Source organism: Euprymna scolopes, chromosome 45 (assembly GCF_053919585.1).
Source record: "Euprymna scolopes isolate OS-2025 chromosome 45, ASM5391958v1, whole genome shotgun sequence".
Taxonomy (NCBI): domain Eukaryota; kingdom Metazoa; phylum Mollusca; class Cephalopoda; order Sepiida; family Sepiolidae; genus Euprymna; species Euprymna scolopes.
In genome coordinates, this window is record NC_136526.1 from 38,853,160 (window position 1) to 38,874,425 (window position 21,266).

At 32.5% G+C, this 21,266-nt stretch overlaps 1 protein-coding gene across 1 annotated transcript in view; it reads left to right on the top strand.

Moving 5' to 3' along the window:
- The first annotated feature begins 4,996 nt into the window (after nucleotides 1–4,996).
- Nucleotides 4,997–21,266, top strand: part of LOC145269471 (uncharacterized) — a 38,436-nt gene continuing 22,166 nt past the window's right edge. The window contains exons 1-3 of the mRNA XM_080125179.1: nucleotides 4,997–5,354; nucleotides 10,150–10,217; nucleotides 20,133–20,192. Coding sequence (XP_079981305.1) covers nucleotides 20,186–20,192 — 7 coding nt within the window. The 5' untranslated portion in view covers nucleotides 4,997–5,354; nucleotides 10,150–10,217; nucleotides 20,133–20,185. The remainder of the gene's footprint in view (nucleotides 5,355–10,149; nucleotides 10,218–20,132; nucleotides 20,193–21,266) is intronic.

A 21,266-nucleotide genomic window follows, 5' to 3' on the forward strand; every position in this document is an offset into this window, starting at 1 on the left:
AAGCAGTGTACGAAAAAAAGACACACTACTGGGTTGAATAAGGTGTCAACTAGTTCTTAAGTTTGGAAGAGTCAAAGGTTCAGTCGATATTTATTCTAATTTTCGAAATGGTTGTAGAATTTTTTTTTTTTGTCGTTTTTTCGTGGGATTTTTCTCCGGATGCGTAATTCGGCGGGAGACATAGGAAAATGCTCTCGTAATATTATAAGAAAAATCTTTTATCTCGTATGAGTCATGTGCTTGTGGAAACGCGTTATAGCTGTGACGAGAGATATTGTGATCTCTGCATGATTCTAAGATGCGAGATGGAAGCCATAGGGTCACAGAGAGTTGTTGACCTTCGATAGCGCAAGGATTCGCGCCACATGGTATTATTTGTAGATGTAATTTTATTTATTTTATTTATGATTTATTGAATAATGGTATGACAGTTCCTTTGCCAGTGGGGTGAGCTTAGGATTCCCTTAGTAAAAGTGGGTAGTAAAAAAATGTATATTTTCGTCATACATTTTTATAAATAAGGGGGAAAGGAATGTTAAAGAATGAATAGAGAGAGAGATAATGTTAAGGAATAGAGAGAGAGGGAGAGAGAGAGAGGAAGAGGTGAGTTATAGTGTAGACACGTTGGCCGGAAGTAAAAGATCAGCTGATCTGATTGCGTGTGAAATATGTGATCAGGTTAGCTGAATCGTTGAGATTTGATTTAGACACAGAAGACAACTGACGGCTTCCTGTTGTCTCCTCCTCTTCACGGGGGGGGGGACGAACGCTGACGTGTGTAGAAGAAGAACCCACACAGGCCGATTTCACTTCCACCTTCTGCAGGACATCTGGGAAAAGTGAAATAAACTATAGAACTTGTCTTGGAGTGATTGAATTTTAATTAAAAAACAGGTATCAAGTCTCCCTCCAGGACGAGAAAATTCCAGATGATCCAACATCGAAGAAGCAGAGGTAGGTTCTGAAAATACATGTCACTCACACACTATTCCCTTTATGATACAACATAAAAATATAATATAACACGTCATCTCTTCTAATCCATTATTAGAGATGACACAACAAACACACTCAACCCTTTATATTAGAGACAATATAACAACCGTTCTCAATCTCGTCATTCATTTCTTATAAATTTTATATATTTTTTCTGAATTAATTCATTCAGATTTGTAGAATTTTACACACACACATACATATATATGTATATATATATATATATATATATATATATATACATAAAATACAATAAAAATTACCATTAAATTTACCAAAATGATCCAAGATGGTAACATTAAAGTATATTATAAATATTAAAGAATTAATATTTATAAAATTATCTCAGCCATATGTAAAAGCTCGATAAAACCAAATAGGAAATAGAGTTTATAATAATTTAATTTTTTCACCATATTCCCTCTGCTTCACTTTTTTTTTGTTTCAAGTAAGATCTTTGACTTACTTGTTGTTTCATCAAATACTTCTGCATGCAAAATCCGATCCCGCATTTTGCTAATTCCTACCCTCGAATGAGAAGGAAAGTATTTCTTCGAAACTCCGCGGATTAAGGACTATCCACTGATCTAGTATTTCCTTTTCAGATTAAATGTTTTTAACTCATTTCAAAGTGTTTTTAACATATTTGATTAACTGTATGCTCATATATATATATATATATATATATATATATATATATATATATATATATATGTGTGTAGATATTCAATTATTATAGTAAAAAATAATTATTTATATATATATATATATATATATATATATATATATATATATATATATACTAGCTGTACCCGGCCACGCGTTGCTGTGGCTCAGTTTGTTAAAATGGAACACATGTGAAAGTAGAGAAAAGTTTGATTCTTTTTTTCAAGAGAATGTACAAATTATAAATTTTTTTTAACAGATGTTAAGAAAATAAACAGAAAAATACTTCCATCATTAATTATGCAAAAAAAATAATAAAATGTTGATTTAGTGTTTCAATATGCTTATAAATTACGATAAAACTTGCTGAGTATGCACTGTTTTATGGTTGTTGTAAAAATGGAACGGAAATTTAAATTTCGATTCATTTTAATCTTTCTTAATTTTTTTATTGTGCCCCCCCAAACGAATATAATCAAAACAGTAACATTCAACAATTGTACTTTATGTATATAAAACATGAAATGGGTGTTTGTATTACTGTACACATAGATTCGAAAAAGTTGTCAAAAAACAAATATATAACAAATAAATGTTATCAAAGGCAAGGTAAGTTACTTTTCTGCCAAACTGGATATATTTTTCGTGTTTTTATTCAATGTAACATGTTTATTCAGCTCGAAAAACATACAGTGTTTACCGATGTATTCGAAAATTCAAGATGGCGTCTGATTCTCTCTTTAACACGGTAAGTTTGGGATAAGGTGTTATAAATAAAAAACTATACAAAATACTATTAAAAACCCGCCGAATAAATGTCAACCTATGTCACGGTAACATATATTGAGCGAGTTTTTAACAGTATTTTATCCGGTTTTTTATTTATAACATCTTTTCCCAAACTTACCATGTTAAAGAGAGAATCAGACGCCATCTTGAATGTTCCAATACATCGGTAAACACTGTATGGTTTTCGAGCTGAATAAACATGTTACATTGAATAAAAACACGAAAAATATATCCAGTTTGGTAGAAAAGTAACTTATCTTGCCTTTGATAACATTTATTTGTTATATATTTCTTTTTGGACAACTTTTTCGAATCTATATGTACAGTAATACAAACCCCACAAAATATTTATTAAAAAAAAAAAAAAATTTTTAAAGTTAATAACGAAAGGGAAATAATTCCATTTTTAAACGAAAAAGTCAGTTTACCTAACTTACTGTATAAATTCTATTTTTTTTAAGCAAGAAAAAGAAAAAAAAGGTAAATATCCAGACGCTACTACAGAACACCGACCACTCTAATTTGTTTTTTTTTTATAGGTAATTGAGGTCGCTGACAACGAATCTGATAGTCAAACTTGGGGCAAATTTACCGTTTGCATGGTATTTACCCCTGAACCCACGAACTTCTTTCCACCATTTTGCAGCTTCCGTTATGCTACGCACATGCACGCTGTAGCATAAACGACGGCTTCACCAAGCAAACTACGTTGGGGGGAGGGGATTTTTTTTCCAGGGCATAGAATTTTCTAATTTTCAAAAATACATTATAGCGCTTTTTGGGTGGAAAATTTAAAATTAGCTGAAAAAGAAATAAAATAAGAAAAGGAAAGCACACCAAGTTGAAGTAGGGGGGGTAATTTATCTGGGTTTTTTTTTACCTGGAACATCGAATTTTCAAATTTTCCGTAAGTAACGCACCGACATTTACCAATTAGAACACCATTTAACATTTTCCGAAGATTTTACTTTGTACATTGGGGGCGCGAGCGGGGGGGATGTGATGTTGGCGCGCGCCCCAACATCACATCCCCCCCAAACAAATTAGAGTGGTCGGTGGGGTTTGTATTACTGTACACATAGATTCGAAAAAGTTGTCCAAAAAGAAATATATAACAAATAAATGTTATCAAAGGCAAGATAAGTTACTTTTCTACCAAACTGGATATATTTTTCGTGTTTTTATTAAATGTAACATGTTTATACAGCTCGAAAACCATACAGTGTTTACCGATGTATTGGAACATTCAAGATGGCGTCTGATTCTCTCTTTAACACGGTAAGTTTGGGAAAAGATGTTATAAATAAAAAACCGGATAAAATACTGTTAAAAACTCGCTCAATACATGTTACCGTGACATAGGTTGACATATATTCGGCGGGTTTTTAATAGTATTTTGTATAGTTTTTTTATTTATAACACCTTTTTCTATACTTACGGTGTTAAAGAGGGTGTGAGACGCCATCTTGAATTTTCGAATACATCGGTAAACACTGTATGTTTTTCGAGCTGAATAAATATGTTACATTGAATAAAAACACGAAAAATATATCCAGTTTGACAGAAAAGTAACTTACCATGCCTTTGATAACATTTATTTGTTATATATTTGTTTTTTGACAACTTTTTCGAATCTATGTGTACAGTAATAAAACCCCCGCTTTTCTTTATTTTTTAATAATCTAATGCGGGTGTGTGGATGCCAAATACCTCCAGATTTTCTAGAATTTCCCGCTAGATTGTGAACGAAATCTCCAGATCTAGCAGGAAAACCGCTAAATTGTAACACTGGTCACGTGACAGGAAGCGGTAATAAATAATTGTCCCTAAATAAAAATAAAATGGCCTCTCGGTACAAAGAAATCCATCCGTCCAGTGGTTTTTTAGACAATTAATTCCGAACGAACCAACATTTACATTTTTATATATATAGATTAGTCCTCGCACGAAAGAGAAGGACACAAAATGTTTTAAATAACAATAATAGAATAACAATAACAAAGTCTTTCGCTGGCGAGGACTACTATTGACCGTAACCAGTTATACAGTCCTTTGAAATTTTGATCTCTATTTTTCTCGTTATGTACTGAATATTTGTTAATGAAACCTATATGAAATGTGTTCCTTCTTAAAGTTTAAAGATTTTCTATTCTGAAAGAGGTTTAAAAAAATTTAATCTAAATAAAATTATTCTAAAGTTTTTGTTAAAAAAATTCAGATTTTCTCATTATTTCGTATTTTCTATTCATATTCTATTATTTTATGATGTTAAAATATGACCTGACAATACGAAGCAATTGCAATAAACCAAACATTGAGTAGGTAATGCCTTGGACTCTGCAACTTAAAGGACAATTCTCGATGATAAATCATCCGATATCGTGGCGCATTCTAATTGGATAATCACGTTGAAGTTATTAAAGCCACACCTCCTGATCGATATGTCTTTTATATTATTAATTTTATGAGTAAAAATAATTCCACGCCCATTTTTATAATGCTCTCATATTTTATACATAAACAGGTCGACTAAATGTGTAGCAGCGAAAGAAATATTGAACACGGAACATAAGACTGTGAATTTAATATTTTAACATTATATTTTAAGAGTATCAGTCTTTGACCAAAAAAAACGAACTCATTGATTTTCTTTTCAAACGGATACTCAGTTTTAAACTATTTAAACTAGAAATAATTGTAAAGAAAAGAAGACCAACGGTAAAAATCGCATTAACTAACCTTATTATATAATTGCTAAAACTTAAAAAAATCGCATTAACTAACCTTATTATATAATTGCTAAAACTTAAAAAAAGATCACTATGAAAAAAAATGAACCGGTCTTTGTTTTGGCGTTCGCTCTAATTTTTATTGGCTCCGTTTGTTATCAATTAAATGTGAAGGTGAGTAGATATTTTTTTCTTACTAATATTATTAACTAGCAAGGAGACCCGGCGTTGTCTGGGATTGAATGAGGATCAACAAATGTTCCACACTTACAATATTTCATTTTAATTGAAATCGGTAAAATCGCACATTTTTCAATCAAATCAATTGATTGCCTGCTCTAGCTGGGGACACACCGTGGTGCACCTAGAGAAAACTTCACATACCTTTCGCACTGACTAAGTTCACAATATATTGTAGTCTATATTGCACTGTAGAGAACCTACCATTAGTTTTATAAAAATGTTTTATGTATAACGACTTGAATTAAAGTTTAAAATGCAAAAGTCAAGTATCATATATCAATTGTCCCTCTCATATAATAATAAACAGACAGACAGAAAGATAGATAGAAATAGATAGATAGATAGATAGATAGATAGATAGATGGATGGATAATCATAAATCATTGTATTCTTTACTGCTTTTTTATTATTTTATGATGTCATATCGACATTTTTCAATTTATTTAACTCTGAATCCAATAATTATTCTGAAATAATATACAGTTTAATTAACCAACCTTATTGTATAATTAAGCTATTATAGATTTGTTAAAACTTCCAATACCAATGTCATCGATATCTGTGTAATCGTGCATTTTTTCAATCAAATCGATTGATTACCTGCTCTAGCAAGGGACCCATCTCTGTGCATCGAAAAGAGTCTACTGTTTTTTATAAAATTACTTTTAAATTACTTTTATATACAACGACTTGAATTCAAGTTTTAAATGCAAAAGTCAAGTATCATGTTTCAGTTGTGCTCGAAGCAGAAACATCCATTTCGAACGCGCCTCTATCATATCAAAGAACCTGCTTTTTTTTCTGCTTCTGCGATTGAAATGTCTCACAGACACCAACACCAACAGACAGACAATGTTCCTTTATTATAATAATAGACGGACAGACAGACAGACGGATAGAGATAGATAGATAGATAGATAAATAGATAGATAGATAGATAAAGAGAGAGGGACCAATATATAGATAGATAACGCTCTGATCCCCATCTGGCATCAATTGAAATGGATGGCTCTCGTCTAGGAGAAGCCCCATGTTTTGACAAACTTCTGGGTTTGTCCTTTACTCCTGATCTGAAATGGAACACATACATCAAGTCTGTTGCCAAGGTCGCTGGAAAGATGGTGGGATCCTTCTACCGCTCCGAAGATATCTCACTACTGATGCAATTCTCTATCTATATAAAAGACAAGTACGTCCAAGGATGGAATACTGCTGCCATATCTGGGCAGGAGCTGCTAAAAACAGCCTATCCTGCGTTGACAGAGTACAAAATAGACTTCGTGGCTTAGTGGGGGATGCCCTTTTCTCTACCCTGCAACCTCTCTCCCACAGAAGAGACGTTGCGAGCCTATCCTTGTTTTATCGTTATTTCCATGGCAGGTGCTCGTCTGAACTCCAATCTCTGGTCCCCCCCCTCGCCAATATTTCACGAAAAACACCCGTCTAGCTGAATCCACTGTCAAAAATTTTCCCTATTCTTCATCTGTGCCTAAATCAAAACGTGGATTCCATGAACAAAACTTCTTTCTTAGAAGTGCACGCCTGTGGAACTCTGTTCCGTCTTCCTGCTTCCCACTTTACTACAACCTGGATGTGTTCAAGTCCAACGTAAACAAATTCCTAATGAACCGCCCCCTTAAGTAAACACTTCATCAAATCTCCACACTAACGTACTGTACTTGCAATAACCCTTATACTTGAGTGGCTTCCGGGCCTGGATAAGTGGTGACCACCGTGGAAAAAAAGAGACCAATATTGTATTGTTCTTTTATTATTTGATGACATATCGACATTTTTCGATTTTATTTAATGCCGAATCCAATAATTACTCTGAAATAATGTACACTTTACTCTTAAAAGCTTTCTGATATAAAGTAATCCATAATATAAATCTCACCTATCTGTTTAAATGTATGTATGTATATATGTGTATGTATGTATGTATGTATGTATGTTTGCGTAAAACTTTAGACAGAGGCGGCGGATGTTCACGAGATTGGTACCGTTTTGAAGTCGACCCTTCGGACGACAAATATAAAAAAAATTGGCCAAAAGCATTCATTCCTTCATCCTTAACTGAGCACTTTTCTACAATCAGTGGTCGCTTTTTTTGCCGGTCATTTCGAAAGTCATTCCCTCTTGTCGATTGACTAGCCTTAATTTAAACCTGCGCCACTTCCAGGTTGACGATGGACGCAACGGCAAAGACGTCACATTTTTTCTCACGTTCTTTTCCTCCTTTGCGGTACGGGTTCGCGCCTGCCTGCCTACAATCACTTTTCTTTGCTCAACACACATCCAAACACACGGGCACTCAGGCTAGCACTCAAGATGTTGGTTTACGTACAAATAAAATAGAACCACAACCCAACCACCCCTATATCTCCCCCTGAATCTTAAATACATAAACTACTTACATTATTTAAAACTATGATAGAAACCCTATACTCCTTTTTACACTACATTTTATATAGTACTCTCCTCCTATATCTTAGAATTTTATATAGTTCCCTCTCACAACATCAATGATTTTATTTATTTTGTTCCTGATCATTCCCTCGCTAGACATCACATCCCCATTATGTTACCTAGCATCTTCTCTACTCTTCTGATGAGAAGCATTAGGCTTTGAAATACCTTGGTATACAGAGTCCCCTTTATACCAATATTATTATGTATTGGGTACAATATTATAATAAATAGAAAATTGGCTTTATAATAATAAATATGAAATCTACATGAATTAAAATATATTTACGCATATTTTATGGCCACACTGCTTGCTAGTATATATATATATATATATATATATATATATATCCTCTACATAAACACTATACATCTAACATACAAATCAAATAGAACCACAACCCAACCACCCCTATATCTCCCCCTGAATCTTAAATACATAGACTACTTACATTATTTAAAACTATGATAGAAACCTTATACTCCTCTTTACACTACACTTTATATAGTACGCTCCTCCTTTACCTTAGAATTCAATATAGTTCCCCTTCACAGCATCAATAATTTTATTTATTTATTTTGTTCCTGATGAATCCCTTGCTAGACGTCACATCCCCATTATGTTACCCAGCATCTGCTCTACTCTTCTGATGAGAAGCATTAGGCTTTGAAATACCTTGGTATAAAGAGTCCCCTTTACACCAATATTAAATAAATGATTCATTCTTTATTTTCCAATACATAGTCATTGTGAATGCATTTTGTAAACTATGGTCTCCTATATAAGCTCCATTGAAATTTGTTGAGCTTTATATTATCCCGATCAGTCTCCTCTTACAGAATTGAATTTACCCTCGTCTTCTATCTATTCTTTATATATATATATATATATATATATATATATATATATATATATATATATATGTATATATATATATATATATATATATATATATATATATATGGTGGATTCTCTCATCGAAGACGATGAATGAGGGTTCAGTATGCAATCTTCAGCAGTTCCCAAGCTCTGTGACACCACATGCGTAGTTGCAATCCTGTAGACCTCCGGCACACTCCTCCGCTGATGGTGAACTTTCATAGGCTCGTAGGTCAAAGATGCCTTCTCGAATGAACAGATAACCCTGCTTTGCTGCGTGCTCTGAAACCACAATGGCATACATATTCATTTTTAGGTAGATGTTTCTTGTGTTTTGCCTTCATATTTGCACGAAGGGCGTCCCTATGACAAAGGCGGTTATGTTCAAATTCTTTGGTCCCCACGAAACACATCTTTCTCCATTTTCTGCGATCCCCTGCTGCACTCTCCCAGGAACTCAGAGAAATTCCACAACGTTTCAGGTTGTCTTTTAGTTTATCTTTGTAACGAAGCAGGGGACGCCCTATTGGACTGCAAGAATTTATATATATATATATATATATATATATATATATATATATATATATATATATATATATATATATATATATATTGAAGAACACCGAACGTAGTGTCATAATTAATTGTTGGGGGTTTAGTGGGTTTTTTCTATAGTTTAAACATAAACCATTAAAAAGAAACTTTCATCATTTCTATTCATTTGCACCAACCATCTCTAACCCTAACCCTAACCATCTCTGTGTAAGCAAAGAGAGTATACCCACAATTTAGAATTCATGGGTATTCGCTGAGATTGTTTCTTTTTTTCCTATTCCCTATACAATTTCTTTTCTTTTTTTTACCCTCGCTGTTAATTTATGTTTTTTTGGCCACGTTTTTAAACGTTGTTTTCTCCCCCGTTACCAACGTTAATCTTGAAAAGGGTTGGCTAAAAGACGTCTCGATAGGTTTTTTTTCCGTCCCACCCCTTATTTTCCACTTTTGTCTAATTTATGCTTTGGAGAAATATATTTTAGAAGTGTATTTTGATATTCTTTTATGTTTAAACTAGAGAGAAAAAAACAAAAAAACTAAACCCTCAGCAATTAATTATGACACTAGGTTTGGTGTTTTTCAAAAGTGTTTAAAAATTATGTACCGATAAAAATCTTTAGAGAGAGAGAGAGAGAGAGAGAGAGAGAGGGATAGAGGGGGATTACTTTTTACCAAATTACAACTGGAGTGGTTTGATGTACATATATTTCTTCCATCTTTTATCTTTATTAAATAATTTGTTTATCTTGAATATTTAAACTTTTTTATCGGTGTAAAACGTTTCGGTTAAGATAACCAAAAATGTTTCTCATTGCCTAACAGGGAAATCCTATGGATATAAAACCTGGGACTAATATGTCAAGTGCAGAAAAAACTGAGAATACAATTTTGTAAGTACATTATACATTTTTTTATTATATACTAGCAGGTCAGCCCGGCTTTGCGCAGGCCTTATGTACTGTTTATAACTTTATGTGTATATATATATATATATATATATATATATATATATATATATATATATATATATATTACTTGTGCAAATGGAAATTCTTTTAATTTTCTTGAAGTTTTACATTTGGATTTTACCGTCACTGGATTATTTATCTTCCACCAGACTATCCATTCATGTGTAATCACCTTTTTCTTCACCATATTCCATCTGCTTCACTTTTTTGTTTTCAAGTAAGATCTTTGACTTACTTGTTGTTTCATCAAATACTTTTGCATGCAAAATCCGATCCCGAATTTTGCTAATTCCTACCTTCTGATGAGAAGGAAAGCATTTCTTCGAAACTCAGCGGATTAAGGACTATCCACTTATCTAGTGTTTTCTTTTCAGATTAAATATGTTTTTAACTCATTTCAAAGTGTTTTTAACATGTTTTATTAACTGTTTGCTCGTGTATATATATATATATATATATATATATATATATATATATATATATATATATATAACTACTTAATTTACTCACATAAAATTAATATACGAAAGTATAAATTTCTGCGTAAACTTTAAGTATTTATTTCAAAAGTGCTCAATACGTAGGTAGAGCTAGTTAGTAAATTATAAAATATATATCGCGATTAAGCTACACTGAATATTCCGCGTTTCATCCACTCTAGGACTCTTCAGGCTTATGCGCCTGAAACGCGGAATATTCAGTGTAGCTTAATCGCCCTATATATTTTATAATTATATATATATATATTTAAGCACGTCTGCTTAACTACAGAGTTATTCTTTTTTTCCGATTTTCTATTTTTTTGCTATCCAACATCCCATAGCAAAAAAACATACAGTCGTCCGACATTAGAAATATCTTAACTAATAATACTAAAATAAACCTTAACAAATTACTAGAAGCCATACTTATAAAAAAAAAAACTACGCCCCCTTTTCAACAGGATCGTTTTTTTACACCGGGACAAATACAATAACAATATTTAATAACTAACAAGAAAGCAAATAAACTATAGAAAAAGTAAATCGAACTACAAATAAAAATAATTAACAATCTTGCACCCACGTTTATAACCAATAAAAAAAATTATAAATACACCAAGACTCAAAGGAAAAAAAATGCCAACAACAATCTTTCCTGATATAATTATAGACTATTACTGCCAACAATATTTTGTAAGACTTATAATCACAGGTTTCCATACCAGTTGATTGTTAGATAATTTTATTTTGAAGAGTGTGTACAGGGTGACCCGAAAAAACAGGCCCCAACTCTTATTAGGCACCGTTTCTTAGTGTTTTGTCCGAATGAAATGAAACTTTGGTCATAACTAGTTTATTATATTCAAAACATCACATCAAAATACTAGGGTCTTTGGCCTTTTTTTTTTTCTCCATTCTACAGCATATGTTCTAGAAGGCCTCCATTTAGCTTTTGTTTTTTGGGGGGGTCACCCCTCTCTCTTTCTCTCTCTTTCTCTCTCTCTCTCTCTCTCTCTCTCTCTATATATATATATATATATATATATATATATATATTAATTTTATTTATACAAACATTAATGGCTACATATGTACATACATGTTTCTGTAATCACCCACGTTGGGGGATTACGTCTTCAAGCCAAGAATTACCTTCAAAAGTGACATTTCCACCAAATACATTTTTCTATTTCGTTTATCAAGTAAAAATACAACCTGGGTGGGAGTCAAAAAAAACAAAAACGGTAAAAAGGATGAGTGAGGTCTTTGAAGATAATAAACATCTTTTTTCTTTCCCCTTCCCCCATCCAACCTAACTTTTGGCTTTTTATGGCATAGGGTACTTGAGAGTTTAGTTTTCTTGTCTTAGAGTCTGTAAGTTAATAACCTTAGCTATGGTCAACCAAGTACTGACCGGTGCCTTTTAATCTACCTCCACCCACACATACATGCAACACACATATAACACACACATACACAGACACCACCAACACACACATACACACATTAATACATATATTCAAAAGCGAAACCATGCTGAACGCTCTTTGTTTTATTTACTGAAACTAGACAATAATTCTGAAACTACGTAGAAATAAAGTAAAATTTACATTAAGATAAATAAAACAAAACAAAAACAAAAAATAAAAAAATAAAAAAATAAAAAATAAATAAATAAGAATAAAAATAAAATTAAATTAAAACAAATAAACCAACAAAATATGAATAAATATAAAACCCGAAAGTTATCTAAACCCCACATGTACCTATATGCGTGTATCAATACACTTATAAATGTCTACATTTATCTACAACCGCGCATATATACACACACACATTACAGACATACAGAGACAAATAATAGTATTTTTCTTTACTTATGTAGCGTGGTAACTTCTTCGTATATGCAATATTATGCTACCCGACTTCAGACGTGTGTATACATATATACACACACACATATATATACATATATATATACACACACACATACATATACATATATATATACATATACACACACACAGCCTATCCTGCCTTGATAGAGTACAAAATAGACTTCGTGGCTTAGTGGGGGGTGCCCTTTTCTCTACGCTGCAACCTCTCTCCCACAGAAGAGACGTTGCGAGCCTATCCTTGTTTTATCGTTATTTCCATGGCAGGTGCTCGTCTGAACTCCAATCTCTGGTTCCCCTCGCCAATCTTTCACGAAAAACACCCGTCTAGCCGAATCCACTGTGAAAAATTTCCCCCACTCTTTATCTGTGCCTAAATCAAAACGTGGATTACATGAACAAAGCTTCTTTCTTAGAACTGCACGCCTGTGGAACTCTGTTCCGTCTGCCTGCTTCCCACCTGACTACAATTTGGATGCGTTCAAGTCCAACGTAAACAAATTCCTAATGAACCGCCCCCTTAAGTAAACACTTCATCAAATCTTCACACTAACGTAATGTACTTGCAATAACCCTTATCCCTGAGTGGCTTCCGAGCCTCCTGTATAAGTGGTGACCACTGTGTAATATATATATATATATATATATATATATATATATATATATATATATATATATATATGAGGTTAAAAGGCACGACATTCATAGTTTTGGTGACTGTGATGTTTTTGTGTGTGAGCAATTTCGACATGCTTATCTTCTTAAAGTAATTAACCAAGATGTCGAGTAAAAATAAATTTGTTTCAATTATTTATTTGCCAGAAACAAAGATGATATCATGAGAAAGAATTTTAAGCGTTTTGCCATTTTCCAGAAAAAAAAAACCAAAGACTCTCATGGATTCTATCGTAATAAAGGCCGGTGATGGAAGCGGTAGGTTTTATTAATTTTGCCCTCCTCTTAGTTTATTTCTTTCTCTCTCTCTCTCTCTCTCTCTCTCTCTCTCTCTCTCTCTCTCTCTCTCTCTCTCTCTCTCTCTCCTTCTTAGTTTATATGTAAATAGACATATTCAAGCAATAACTTTTCCATTTGCCAAGCGGTCTTTTTTTTATTTTGGCTGGCATGTTATATATTATGGCGCCCAGTAGTTATCGGTCGGTTATAGTCTTCTCAAGCGATTTCGGCAGAAACAAAGATGAGACAGAATTTTAAGCGTTTTGTCGTAATTTTAAGCGTGCTGCCATTTTCCAGAAACAACGCAGGACTATGATGAATTCTGTCATAATACTGGCCGGTGATGGAAGCGTTAGGTTTTATTAATTTTGCCCACCTCTTAGTTTCTTTCTCTCTCTCTCTCTCTCTCTCTCTCTCTCTCTCCCTTCCCCTTCTCTCTCTGTCTTAGTGTATATGTAAATATACATATTCAAGCCCATCTGACTGAACACGACAGAGTTATTTTTCCAATTTTGTTAGATAACTTTTAAATTCGTCGCGCAATCTTTTATATTTCGGCTGGCATATTATATATTATGGCGCCCAGTAGTGGTCGTTCGGTTATAGTCTTCTCAAGCGATTTCAATCGGTACATCCGATCGTCGCCAGGAGCTATTGTTGCAATAATTTTTTTTATTGAAAAAAACTAGAACTAACTAAAAATACACTAAGCCTCAATAAAGAAAATGACAACAACAACAATCGCTCCCGACGGACGGGTGTACCGATTGAAATCGCTTGAGAAGAATATAGCTGAAAACAATAACGGACGCCATAATATATAACATGCCAGCCGAAATAAAAAAAAGACCGCTTGGCGAATCGAAAAGTTATCCAATAAAATCGGAAAAAAGAACTCAGTCGTGTCCGATTAGACGTACTTGAATAATGACTTGCTGCCAAAATATGCATATATAAATATATATAGATGTTGTTTTGTTTTGGTTTTAGCGATATGTTTTGAATGAATTCAATTATTTACGAAAGTGCATTTTTACCTAAATGCGAATTGGGAATAATTTTCCCTTTTAACCAACTTGGTATCCCCGTATGGGGAGCGGTATATATATATATATATATATATATATATATATATATATATATATATATATATATATATATATATATATATATATATATATATATATACTAGCAATCGGTGCCCGGCGTTGCCCAGGTGTTTTGAGGTTAATGCTGAGAAAAAAAAAAGGTCAATTTTTTAAAACTTTGACCCCTATTATGACCTCTTAACATTTATTGTTTAGGGATCAAGTAAAGTTAATAAGTTAGATCCATGTCCAAGGAATCTATATCTAAAATATCACGTGTTTACTGTTTAGACCCAAAATTGTAGGAGGAGTTTGGTAGAGTTCTCAAAGGTCAAATCGTTGAATATTGACCACTTAATCGCCAAATTTCTGTCGAAAACCTATCACATCGATTTTCCCAAATCTCAGTACCCTGTATATCAAATTTCGAATCTCTAGGCTTAAAATTGACAGAGTTTTAGCGTAGGGAAATGCACACAGACACACAGACACACACAGACACTTATATATATATATATATATATATATATATATATATATATATATATATATATATATATAAACATGTGTGTGGCATCCGTCAGTCGAAACGACTATGGATCAGCAGCGCCGTATTAAGATGTTGTTATAAACATAAACATCATATATATAAGGATAATAGTACGCCATATATATAACAAAATACCATTATTTACTCAAGTGAAAGGAAAACCCGGGGGAACTTTACCCAAAAATAAATCTATATTTTTTGTGTGTAATGATAGTCTTATAAGCGAGTAATTAATAATTCAGCCATCTTGATTCTTAACCAAACAGAAAGTTCAAGTAGGGGGAGTTCCCTTTTTTTTTGATAGCGAGGCCAAATTTCGCGAATTTGGCCTTTTTTTTTAAAGCAGTTTGGCCTTCAAAATTTCTGTTTGCCCTTTTTCTTCACCGATGAAATCTGGAGACGCAACGGGAATTTTCGGCAAAAAAATGTTGTTACTATGCACATCTATGTAATGAAATACAATTTGTGTCAAAATTTCAGGAAAAACTAATGGATGGTTATCTCGCAATAGTCCGGACAATTCGCTAAATTATCTTGTCAAAACCTTAAATCTCGAATTTTTGTGCATTTTTTTTTGGGGGGGGGGCTAATTTGGCATAATAGTGTCCATTTAATAGTATTATCTTGAAAAAATAAAAAAATAAGGAAAATTACCAAAAAAAAAACAAACAAGAACAACAAAAGTGTGCCGTATTTTTAAAAGTTTTATTGCGTTGTTTTTATTTGTTTTTTTTATTTCATCGGTGAAGAAAATGGCCAAACAGAAATTTTGAAGGCCAAACTGCTTTAAAAAAAAAAAAGGCCAAATTCGTGAAATTTGGCCTCGCTATAAAAAACAAGGGAAATCCCCCTACTTGAACTTTCTGTTTAATTTCGCTTGTAGCGTTGATTTTTTTTCTTTTTTCGCTATAAAAAAATAACTACTTAGTGAAATTACGTTATTTTTTCTGTAGGAAAACTTTATCCCATGACGAGTACGTACAATATATTTTTTTTTAAATATTTCCATTTTTTGATGTCAATGAAAAACTGCACAAGTACCCAAACCCGAAATGTAAAGACCACGAGTGAACGCGCGTTTTTTTTTTTTAGTTTAGTTTCATAATGGCGGCCGTAATGTCGGAGGGTCGATTGTTAGATTGTAAGTTAGTTTCGTATTTTTGTAATTTGTAAATCGCAAGTTAGGAAAAAATTAAACCCTTCCAAGATGGACAATAAATAAAGCCATAATATTTTATGGTAAAGTTAAGAGCCTACGAACCATAGTTTTTTAGGAGATGTGATTATTGGATTAACCAATCAGAAATCGTCTGTGGCACACACATCTCTGTTTTTATAGATATATATATATATATATATTATTATTTTTTAAAATGTAATTATCCATTGACACGTGTTTCGTCGTCTACGACTCATCAGAGTGGCTGTATCTAGCGAGATTTGAAATCGGGACCCAACGGTAATGAGCTTAAACCCTTATCCCTGGACCATCTCGCCGACTGTCTGGATATATCGCGATTTACTTAGATGTTGTTTTGTTTTTGGTTTTAGCGATATGTTTTGAATGAATTCAATCATTTACGAAAGGGCATTTTTACCTAATATATATATATATATATATATATATATATATATATATATATATATATATACATACATACACACACACGCACACACACACACACACACACACACATATATATATATATATATATATTTATATATATATATATACAAGCAGTTTAGCGCGGCTTTGCTCAAGCCCTATGTAGTGTTTACAACATTATGTGCATATGTATATATACAATAAATAGTTTGACTCATGTCCAGGTAACGTACATCTAAAATTTCAAGTGTTTAGACCTATAATTGGTGAAGGAGTTTGGTAGAGTCTACAAACTCTTTCAACTTTGATCTCTTGGAAACCTAATTTTCGCCCAAAAAACTGATTAAAAAGCTTGCTGTATGTCCAAATACCTCTTTAAAAGTTTACACCCAAAATTGGCTAAATAGTTTGCTAGAGACCACAAACGTAAAATATTTGGAACTTAAACCCCTTGGAAAAAAAATTTTCAGAAAAAAATAATTAAAAATCTTCCTCTATCTCTGATTATCCTTTATGTAAAATTTCAAATGTTTAGATCAAAAATTGGCTTTGAGTGATTTGGCAGAGACCGCATAGGTAATTTTTTAAAAAAGTTTGACCCTAGTTTTTGCCCATAACATTTATTGTTTTGGGCCCAAATCAAATTAAGATGTTTGACTCATGGGTAAGTAACTTACATCTAAAATTTTAAGTGTTTAGATCCAAAATTGGCGGAGGAGTTTAGTAGAGCTTTCAAAGGTCCAATCGTTGAACTTTAACTCCCTGGCAGCCAAATGTCCGGCCGTAAATGAATTAAGAAGATTTTCCTAAATTTCAATACCCCTTATGTCAAATCTTGAGTCTATAGACTGAAAATTGATAGAGTGGTTTGGTAGGGAAATGTACACACACAAACACACACAGACAATTTCACTTTTATATATATATATATATATATATATATATATATATATATATATATATATATATACTAGCAGTTCCACCCGGTATGGCTCGGGCCCTATGTACTCTTCACATCTTTGTTTGTATATGTATATATAAAAAGTGTGAATATGTACGGTAATGCCTTTCTTTATAATAGGATTCCTAAAGTACCATAAAGAAAAGTTGGTAGAGACCGCAGATGTCAATTTTTTTTAACTTGGGGCCCAATTTTGACAACTTAAGATTAATCGTTTTGGGCTCAAAGTTAATTACCATGATTGATTCATGTCCAAGTAACCTACATCTAAAATTTCAGGTGTTTAGACCCCAAACTGGCAGAGCAGTTTGGTAGAGTCTGCAAAGGGCAACTCTGTAAACTTTTACCCTTTGCCATCCAAATTTATGCACAAAAACTGATTAAAAAGCTTGCTGCATGTCTAAATACCTCTTTAAATGTTTACACCCAAAATTGGCTGAATAGTTTGCTAGAAACCGCAAACGTAAAATCTTTTAGCCTTTAACCCCTTTGAAGCCAAATTGTAAGCAAAAAAATGATTAAAAAGCTTGACCGATATCTAAATACCCTTTATATAAAATTGCAAATGTTTAGACTAAAATTGGCTGAGTAATTTGGTAGAGACGGCAAAGGTCAATTTTTTAAAAACTTATACCCCAATTATGACCCCTAATAGCGATATAAACATATAATGAATTACTAATAATAGAGGACAGAATAGCAATAAAATATATTGCTAATAATATCATATCAGAATAGCAATCAAATATATTGCAATAGTATCATAGCAGAATAGCAATAAAATATGTTGCTAATAATATCATAGCAGAATGGAAATAAAATATATTGCTTATAATATCATAGCAGAATAGCAATAAAATATGTTGCTAATAGTATCATAGCAAAATAGCAATAAAATATGTTGCTAATAGTATCATAGCAAAATAGCAATAAAATATGTTGCTAATAGTATCATAGCAAAATAGCAATACAATATGTTGCTAATAATATCATAGCAGAATAGCAATACAATATGTTGCTAATAATATCATAGCAGAATAGCAATAAAATATATTGCTAATAATATCATATCAGAATAGCAATCAAATATATTGCTAATATTATCATAGCAGAATAGCAATAAAATATATTGCTAATAATATCATAGCAGAATAGCAATAAAATATGTTACTAATAATATCATAGCAACATAAACATAAAATAAATTACTAATGATATAAAAACAGAATACAATAAAATATATTGTTTATAATATCATAGCAGAATAGCAATAAAATACATTGCTAATAATATCATAGCAACATAAACATAAAATAAATTACTAAAAAAGCAGAATAGCAATAAAATGAATGACATCGTAGCAGAATAGCAATAAAATACATTGCTAATAATATCATAGCATCATTTCTTAGAACTGCACGCCTGTAGAATTGTCTTCCGTGTTCCTGCTTTCCAGCTGACTATAATATGGTTGTTTTCAAGTCCAACGTAAACAAGTTCTTGATGCGCCATTCCACTTGTTAACAAATTTACCGAATTTTCATTACTAACGATTACTTTATTGTCCAATTGACTATTGTACACTCTTAACCCTTATTTTCGAGGTGTATCTGAGCCTTGATAAGTGGGTATTCCTATGTAAAAAAAATGGCATTTAAGTGAATAGCTTATGACATCGTAGCATAATAGCTATAAAATATATTGCTAATAACATCATAACAGCATAGCAATAAAATACATTGCTAATAATATCATAGCAACATAAACATAAAATGAATTGCTAATGATATAAAAAGAGAATATCAATAAAATATATTGTTTATAATATCATAGCAGAATAGCAAAATATTAATTTCTAATAATATTGTAGCAACGAATAATAGCTTTGTTTAGATTTTAGTCGCGATTTTTAAACGGATTGTAGTCATAGTTTTTTTTTTACAATTTTATTCGTTCAATTGCTCTCATTGCTCTTTAAGCTTGTATCGGAAATGCCTTCGTTCAAAAACATCAAGCAAAAACTATATTGAAATGAAATAAATGCTTACTTGTAAAGAATGTGCTAGATGGATCTAAAATAGAAAATAGGTTAGTCAAAATAAAATATCAGTTTCAATTTTTCAAAATTCAAAGCTTTCAATATCATATAAAGAAATAGATCATATGCACTTGCAAATAAAATTAAGGAAATGTAAGCACGAGAATTGCGTTTTCATAGAGTTTTTTTTTTTTTCAGATTTCGTACGTGATATTCCTTTAATTTTTTAGGGTTTTATTTTCTTCTTTATTCTCTGCCTACAGGTCAGACTAGAATTGGGTTTTGCAACCACTCGTACTACATTATCGATGCGGCCATGAGAAGTAAGTATTATTTTACGGTTTATATTTGTCAACATTTTCAGAAGATAAAATCCAACGTATCTTATTTTGTGTATTACATATCTACCCCATCAGTCGAAATTTTTACAGGTTTAATAAATTGTTCAATTATTCGACAATACGGATATTTTTTTCCAAATTCCTTTATCCATGAATTTTCACTGAATGGCTCATTTCATTAGAGGAAATATAGTTAGAAAAATAATATTTATTTATGCCTCTTGATGCGAGTTTCGTTTTCTGCAGATTAGCTACTTCCATGTTGAGCCGTATGCGCTTCCGGTCAGTGACAGTTGTTTTCTAGAGACATCAACCTGTTACAGATAATCAGAATGCACATTAGACCAACGTTGTAGCTTGCTTTTCGCAAGATTATTGATATTATATTTCTTTGTTGGCTATGGCTAGACGTTTCAGTCTGCTTGTTTCGTTTTCCTTAGATCAAAGCATCAATTAAAGTAGTTAGACTGTTGTGGGTACAGCACAATCACATTGGCACACCGGTTCTTGCCAGATCATCGAAGTTAAGCAACGTTGAGCATGGCCAGTACCAAATGGGTAACCATTTGGGAAGACTATGCGCTGGGAAGGTTGGACGTGGGACTAGTACCCTCACCCCGAAAAAAAAAAAGAAAGTCTCGCTATAAAAGCATCTACAAAGTTGTGGAACCTATGCCCCTCTAGGGGTCAAGGCTATGGATTGTGGCCGTAGTATTGGATAACATTGTTAAAAGTTAATTAGTTATTATCGATCTATCTGTCGATCTATTTATTTATCTATCTATTCAATGAAATTCTTAAAATAGTTTATATTATGTGTTATTTATTGTTTACAGAATAAAGTGTAGCAATGGCTGTTAGCTGAAAATGTTGACATAAATTAGGTAGGTTAAATAAACAAAATAACCTCATGCGGGCAAACGTGGAAAGGTCACACGTTAGGGATACGTGAGCTTTTTGAATGATGACGTAACGAAACTGAGGTCAGGAGGTTGGGAAGTTTTAGGCAGTCGAAGAGAGTTGTAGTTTGGTCACGCAAGTAGACGGACGCACTTG